General features: G+C 37.0%; 1 protein-coding gene across 2 annotated transcripts; it reads left to right on the forward strand.

The window, feature by feature from the left end:
• The first annotated feature begins 3,792 nt into the window (after positions 1 to 3,792).
• Ate1 (arginyltransferase 1) lies at positions 3,793 to 7,468 on the forward strand. Of its 2 annotated transcripts, none has more exons than XM_017636041.1 (8): positions 3,793 to 4,021; positions 4,699 to 4,825; positions 4,884 to 5,290; positions 5,345 to 5,541; positions 5,765 to 5,911; positions 6,210 to 6,391; positions 6,483 to 6,646; positions 7,196 to 7,468. In XM_017636041.1, exons 1-8 carry the CDS (start codon positions 3,937 to 3,939, stop codon positions 7,453 to 7,455), a joined length of 1,569 nt encoding a protein of 522 aa, XP_017491530.1. In that variant the 5' UTR covers positions 3,793 to 3,936; the 3' UTR covers positions 7,456 to 7,468. The 2 variants fall into 2 exon arrangements, with proteins under 2 accessions (XP_017491530.1, XP_017491529.1); XM_017636040.1 differs by lacking the exon at positions 5,765 to 5,911 and adding an exon at positions 5,945 to 6,094.
• The last annotated feature ends 523 nt before the right edge of the window (positions 7,469 to 7,991 follow it).

A 7,991-nucleotide genomic window follows, 5' to 3' on the forward strand; every position in this document is an offset into this window, starting at 1 on the left:
TAAATTCGAAATTTGTTGAAGTCAATGGTGATACGCTGACCACAAAGCCTAATTTTTTGCCAAATCTGATGAGAAATTTAAAAGTAAATTTCCGCGAATTTCATGTGAATAAATATTCTCAAAATTATAAAGTAAAACAAAATAATTATTCCCAATTTGTTTTTGTTTTGCGTGTTAAGTTATGAGAACAATTTATTCACATGGAATTGGCGATTATAAAAGGATTTATTTGGAAAGAGAATTCTTTAGAATTAGATTTTTAAATTGCAAGATTGCATACAAAATAAGAAAATGAAAAAATAACAACATAATGCTCTCGTGATTTTTATTATAAAATAAAAAGAACAATTTCAATGAAGTCTCCTTTAACATTACATATTTTATATATTTTTAATAAAAAAAGGTGCGAACCACGTAAATAAAAAATTACCAAGCACTGATGATGATTTTTAATTTGAAATATTATTAAATTGGTATAAATGTGGGAAAGAAAATACTCCGATTTGTTGTTTTAATATTATAAAAGTGGCAAGGCCGTTGAGAATGCTCATAATTTATGAAACTTCAAAAAATTTTATTATCCGTCAAAAGTTGTTTATTGAAACTACCTTTTTTTTGTATCATGGTACTAGGCGTATATAACGCATTAGTTAACAAATAGGGATCCTGGAGAAATCTAACGCATAATCGTTTCAAGTGTGAGTAGTTTTCTCTTTCTTTCACATGGAATTCGCTATTATATTATACTATATGTAGTTGTCTCTTTTCAATCAAATATTATTATGCGATTAATAACGTGTTATATAACGCAAAGAATGGCATATGGATATCGCTAATATGCAAATGTGTTGGTTTTTATTGACAATTTTGTAAGTGTATTGGAGAATGCGTTAGGTCGTTCTTGCTGGGTATTGGCAATTTTGTAAGTGTATTGGAGAATACGTTTCGTCGTTCTTACTGGGTCGTTTTGTTTTTTTTTTCTAATTTCTGAGAAATGTGAATTCACCACGATGCAATACAGAAAGAACAAGGACCAGGGATGTAATTTTAAGTATTCAGTGGCAATGCGAGGAGCGTTCTGAGTAGCAAAATTAATTTGTATTAAACATAACATTAAACGGTGGTTCTAATACAATTTTTAATATTATTATTCAGAGTGCATACATTATATGGTATTTCTTTCAAAAATTAATGCAGTATATGAATTTTTTTTAATATTTCTTAAGTTTCTATCATTAGTGCTGAAAAGCAACCCTGCGTGTAAGAAATTATATGGTACCTAAAATTTCACCTCTGGAAACTTTATGCCCATAAAGGACTTCACCACAGTTTTTTTTTACTGAATATACTGAGGTTGCTAGCTGCGTTTCAGCGAACGCCGGTCGGGATTTCATTTATTATTTTACATTATTTGGAAAAAGAAAAGTCGCGCAAATTCAACATTGATGGTACCAATGGCTTTGGAGGCTTTCGCCTTCCCGATGGCCACCTGAAGTTCACCGCTAATGAAAGCAAGGGGGGCGCAAGTTGTTGGCATTTTGTGCAGCCTTCTGGTCACTCGATGCTTGGCTTTGTCCGTCCGAGGATGCAATATGAACTGCCGGCTAAAATAGCTCGCGCATCGCCCCGGATCCGACGAAGCATGGTCGCCGCAAGAAATTTCGACCCGGTCGTCGTGCTTCGTCGGATTGGACAGTGACCTCACGGTTGACCAAATCTTACTAACACCAGAGGTGAAAGTCTTCAGATGCTCTTCCAACTTTTTCCGCTTATATACGTTCACAAGCTGCAGACTATACGCGTTCAGATCCCTGATACGGGGATTTCCGGGATCGGCCTGACGAAGATTGTCACGCTCATCGGACTAGGACAGCCGCTTCAGCAGCGAAGTTTGGACGAGGGTCCATGATACATCCTGCCGGTGCGAAGCGAGTTGCAGCAGACAGTGACAACCCTGAAGAACTTACGTTCAACAAGGTGGACGTCGGTTGGTGTGGGGAGCGCAGCGAAGGTGCTCTCCTAAATTCCGCGAAGCCTTTCCAATCAGCTTTAGAAAAGTTGATATAGGTCCTTGTCCGGTGTTCCGCGGAAGCAAAGTCGGTTGGTTTACCGATCGAGATGATTATGGGCGCTGACTATGGTGATGTCTGGCGAGCTACTGCAGTTACCCATAATCCTGGTGGGTGCGTCGTCGTTCATTGTGCAGAATGTCGAATCGTCTATCNTCAACATCGCCTGACCGGATAGCAATGCCCTGACATTCTAGGGTGGTATACCAGCGGTCGATGTCTGCTTCAATAAGACGATACTGCACGGTGTGGTGCGTGATGAACGCTAAGCCACCACTATTATCTCGCTCGCGATCTCGACGGTGCACGTTGTACCCGGCACAATTCAACTATGTTGGATTGCTGTGCAATTTCGTCTCTTGGACCGCAGCTATCAATATACCCTGCCTTTCCATTAATCCTCAATCTTGCTCTGAAGTCCGTTACAGTTAAATTGAAGGAGCTTCATATGGCATATAAAAGATGTGGTCCACTGCCGATGTGTCCGTAATCCTGAGCAGACTCTGAGGTGGCTCCACCCCTCGCAAGCATTGCACTTGACTGAGGTGGAGTTGTGGTGTAGTCGTCTCTGGCATATACAGCAGGAGTAGGTTTCCTGCCCTGGGTTTGACTCCATGCCAGCCCTGAGCAGAAGAATACGTAGCAAAGGAGCCCTATGGACGACCAATTTCTGAGATACTTCCCCGACCTAAACGGGGTTGATCGCCGAAACAACAGCCCTTGGTCGATTAAAACCCGAGTCATTCCGATACGTAGAAACGTAAACGCTCCATCCGGCGGGTTTAAACTAAGATTAGCCAATGAAATGTTTGCCAGCGGTTCAATATAAAAGCAGTTTACGTGATATAAGTTTAAACTGGCAACAAAACTTGAATGGCTTCATAACTTGTTAGTTGGGCCAAAAAATTCTCCGATCTTGTAAAAAAAAAGCGAGAAGGCTCTTTTATTACTTCACCTGTTTATAATCTCACCAGTGTATGGACTGCGCTTTTTCAAGTAGGCGGGTTTCAGGAGCCACGCCTTCTTCCCCTCCGCCCAAGACTCCTAAAACGCTGGCTGCAATTCTTTATTCATTCTGAACGTTTGGAATCTACTTGTTTGTTTAGTTATTCTTTAGAACGTTCCTGATGATATGTTAACGTATATTTCAGACGCATTCTGATTATTCTGGCTGTGAAATGGAATGAATAAAGAAACGCAGACACTGATCAAACAAACAATCATGAACGAGACACAAGATCACGTAAGAACAAGAGAGTGAAAAAAGTCGATTTGTTTTAGCGGGTTCTACGCCATCTTGTTTCACTGGAAAACGAGCGAAAAGTAAACAAAGCAAAGAAAACAACGAAAACCAAAATTAGCCAAAATTATTGTCAGCCACTTTAAACGCACAATTTAGGTAAAATGATGCAACAAAATGCTTTAAAATGTGTTGTCATGTTGAATTAACTCTTCTTTACTTGAATAAAAGTGTAAAATAGTGGTGCTTGTGATGTAAACAAACGCTCAGCTGACGAACCCGCTTTTGCAAACTTTTTTCTCAAAACCAGTTACAAATACAACGTCGTGTTCTTACGTGATCTTGTATTTTTGGTTCATGACAAACAATTCACCAAAAGTCTGCGCTAATTAATATATTTACGATCTCTGCCTTCTCCAATATTTCCTTCTCCGCTTACGTTCTTGGAGCTAATAATTATTCGAAATTTCTTGAGGTCTGGCATCATCATTTTTAGACCAGCCCCCCGTCTAGTTTCTTTGTGTTCTTTACGTTTCAATTGAGGGTTTATTTCCAAAATTTTGCGGCTTGTTAAATGTAGCATTGATAACAAAAGTTATTTAAAATATATTCCTGAAAGAGTATACGATGGAGTTTACTATAAATCATTACTACAGCAAACAGAACAGCCGATGTGGTTATTGCAAAGGCACCAAGTGCTCGGTATCTCATGGTGGGTGTCGTAGATGCACTTATGTGCATTGATTTATCAACAAATATACATGTATACATAATATATTTTTAAAATAGCTATTAGTTTAAGTACATAAGTATGTGGAGCAATCTTCGATGCATATTTAAACAGTACGAAACAAATTTCCGAATACCATTGCGAAAGGATGGTTAACTGTCAGTCCTTGTCACGATATAATTTTGATTCGTTCTTGTAAAGCAGGTTGTTATGAAACATGGTTTTTTTTGCCATTCCTACTATTTCTGATATTGTCGGTGAATATATGAATAAATCTTTTTAGGGAATGCACATTTTGACATGCATATACATATGTATGTATAATATAGATACATTGTATATAAATTGGAAACTATAAACTTTCGCATACGCACTAATATATTATTGTAATATTTTATATAGTATGTATTACTAAATATGTAAATGTGAATATTCTTTAGTTATCTTTAATTTATATGATTGAATGCAAATAGGTAGTAATCCGTCGTCTATTTGGAACTAATTATGTACATATATTCATAATATTAATTAAAATCCCAAAGTAATTTTTCCATTACCATTAGGGCGATGAGTTAAGTTGTAGTTACGTTTTAGTATATTGTTCTCCATTTAACTAGTTTAAATAGGTTCATATATTAGTATTTTATTGATATTTACAGGCATGCACGCATACACAATATTTCCGCAAGATTACCAGGATTTAATAGATCGTGGCTGGCGCCGTTCGGGCCTTTATTGTTACAAGCCCTTAAATAATGAAACATGCTGCCCGTGCTATACTATCAAGTATGCAAAATTATTTTTCAATTCATCACTTTAATTGTTAAATTACTTTCCTCTGCAGATGTGATGCTCTAGAATTTAAATTAACCAAGTCTCACAAAAAAGTTCTCAAACGCATGACACGATTTCTTCGCGACGGAAAGAAAGATAATAGCGAGGAAACAGAATTTGGTGCTGCAGCTAAAGATGGTAAAGGCAAAGATTGTGAAGATGGAGCAGGTGGTGGGGGTTTTGAGGAAAAGGAGTCTGATTCTGTTGGTGGAATACGCGACGAGCCGCAAGAGCCAAATTTGCCTATTAGTGATGTAGATCTAGCAGTTGTTGCAGCCACAAACCCGGAAAAATATGAGACAGCGCGCAAAGAAAACCAACATTTTGATGACCAAACGTCGCTGCAGCCGCAGAATGTCGACGTTTCAAAAGTAGAAAGTGCAGAGAAATTAAATTCTTTGAATGCTTCCCAAAAATGTATGCTTTTCCCTATAACTGTTAGATGTTTAGATGCTATCTAATTTTTTGCAGCGTATGATGGCTCCAATCCCCCACGCAAAAAAGCGAAAACCATGCGCTTGGAACGCAGGCAAGCCAAATTAGCAGCTAAAGGTATTGCGGAGCCTGAATATAAAACGCAAGCGTCGATAAAGAAAGGAAATAGCCCAGAGAAAACACTTTCGGAATATTTTGCTGATATTAGTCCTAATGACAAACACAAATTAGAGGTAAGTATACAAATACATATGAGTTTTAATATATGTGTTTACATATGTTTGTTAAACTCCGGTATATGGGTTTTCATTGTTCTAGCAATTTGGTATTGCGGTGCAATTAATTATTAATAAATACATATTTTAGCTTCAGTTTACCATTATACAACTTTGCTTAAAGAATTCAGAGACCACTTGATCTTCATCTCGATCCGAATTATGTTGTTGCTATTTACAGGTGATTTTAATAGCGCCGAAAAAGAAACGCGTAACGGATGAAGCATTCAAGTTATATAAGAAATACCAATTGCTCGTGCACAATGACGATCCTAATCGTCTAACACCGACTAGCTTAGAGCGTTTTTGTTACAAATCTCCTGTTAAGGTAAATAAATTGATTCTTATTTGTTTTTCACAGTTAAAATTGGTTCATGTCAAAAGCCAAGAATTCAAGGATTCGCTTAAATCTACATACGCGCTTTATCAGAAGTATCAAACGCGCATTCACAACGATCCCCCAACTCATATAAGCGAATATTTGGAGTTTTTACAACAATCGCCACTTAAGGTTAAATAAATAAATCTGCTAGCCATTAGTGGTTATAACAAGTTATTGCCATGAACTCTAGATATTTGCTCCCTTAAACTTGGATGCATTACTGAAGAATTTTTTTTGTTTCCAGTACACAAAAACACGCGATGGCCCTACAGCTGGTTATGGTTCGTTTCATCAACAATATTGGTTGGACGATAAGCTAATAGCTGTAGCAGTCATTGACATACTTCCGTTTTGCGTTAGCTCAGTGTACTTCTTTTATGATCCGGACTATAGTTTTTTGTCACTGGGGACCTATGGATCGCTAAGGTGAGGCGGATATTGAAACAGCTATATGTGTAGTATTTCTTACATGTACAGGTTTGTATATGATTTCAAATCCTTGTGTTTTTTTTTGTAGAGAGATCGAACTTGTACAACAGTTGGCGAAGAAAGTGCCTGCTCTCAAATATTACTACATGGGTTTCTACATACATTCTTGCCCTAAAATGCGTTACAAAGGTCGTTTGGTGCCTTCATATTTATTATGCCCTGAAACATATACTTGGCATTTGTTGACTAAAGGTTGAATCAGTTTTTTTCAGGAACGTGAACCGGTTTTGAACCGAACCGGTTTTGAACCGGAAAACCGCTCTTTTCTATTAATTAACTGAACCATTAACCGAGCCGAAATTTTCCACAAATATTTGATCCGAACCGAAAACCGAACCACTTTCTCTAAAGATTGAAAGGTTCGTTTCAACCAATTTTCAATAGAAAAATGTACCCACTTTTTTCTTTTTGGAAACATGGTAATACCCACCATGTTTGTTTACCATGTGACAATATCAAATGTAAAGGCAACCCATCTCATTTGACAGACACTTGACCCTTAACCTTGCGCGTTGTTGCACTTGATACTTGACACTTAAACTTGCGCGTAATTTTTTTGTTTTTCGAACCGTTGAACTGAACCGAAACCCCACTTCAAAGACCAAAAAACCGCTTTGACGAACCAATCCAAAAGTGCAAAAATGGTTCGAACCGTTGAACCGGACGGACCAAATTTTTCATCCGGTTCACGTCCCTGTTTTTTTTTATTATTTATTCAAACTAGTACATATTTAATTGCAGAAATTCGCGCAAAGTTGGATCAACACAAATACCAGCGTTTCAATCCCAACGAAAACGCAAAAGATGCTGATGAGTTTCAGGACTCTGACCTAAATAATGTGGTACTCTTATATGACAATACTTACTTAACGTATCGCCAATACATCCAGGTAAGCATGCTAAACGTTTGGAAAGAGTTTGCACAATTCGCATTGCGTTGCGTAAATCAGTTTCGCTCTTTAATTTCAATTATTTTAGATTTTTTGTTGTTGCTTAACTAGGTGGTTTATATTTTTTTAAATATTCCACAAAAAAATTTATATTGTTATTTTTTATGCCTCAGATTTCATAGTGGTCGATTCTACATGTATGTAATTAGCGTTTCTGCGTCGTTGCCAGTGCACTTTTCCTGCTTAGTTCTTTAAGACCAAATGAGCCATTATATAAGTGGTTGGAAAGAAACACGGGCTTACTTTGGTTTCAACGTGTTCAGTAAAGTTTAGTTTTTTTTCTGCTTTCTTATAATTCATAATTGTATTAGTTTTAAGATATAAGTGTGATTTGCTTAATTTTATGGATGAGATTTTCTTTACAATATTGGCGTTAATATAATCGATCAATAATCTTCTATATATAATAATATTTCTGTCACTTATAATAGCGTTATAACATTTTGTGACCTACTAGTTGTGTACAAATTAATCCTAAAATCCTCGTTATTTCTTGGGTTATACGGTTTCCCATCTCCCACATATACTAACTGCCTTGATAAATATACCCATACCAAGTTATGTTTAATTTTCATGTTTATAAGCCC

The sequence above is a fragment of the Rhagoletis zephyria genome, unplaced genomic scaffold, assembly GCF_001687245.7.
Source record: "Rhagoletis zephyria isolate East Lansing unplaced genomic scaffold, Rhagoletis_zephyria_1.1 Rzeph_scaffold_17056, whole genome shotgun sequence".
Classification (NCBI taxonomy): Eukaryota; Metazoa; Arthropoda; class Insecta; order Diptera; family Tephritidae; genus Rhagoletis; species Rhagoletis zephyria.

Excerpts from the sequence above, each read along its gene's own strand:
- Ate1 (XM_017636040.1), top strand. The coding sequence starts at position 3,937 with ATGGAGTTTACTATAAATCATTACTACAGCAAACAGAACAGCCGATGT. Across the intron at positions 4,022-4,698 it reads CAAGTGCTCGGTATCTCATG|GCATGCACGCATACACAATA; the intron begins GTGGGTGTCGTA and ends TGATATTTACAG. Across the intron at positions 6,392-6,482 it reads GGGACCTATGGATCGCTAAG|AGAGATCGAACTTGTACAAC; the intron begins GTGAGGCGGATA and ends TTTTTTTTGTAG.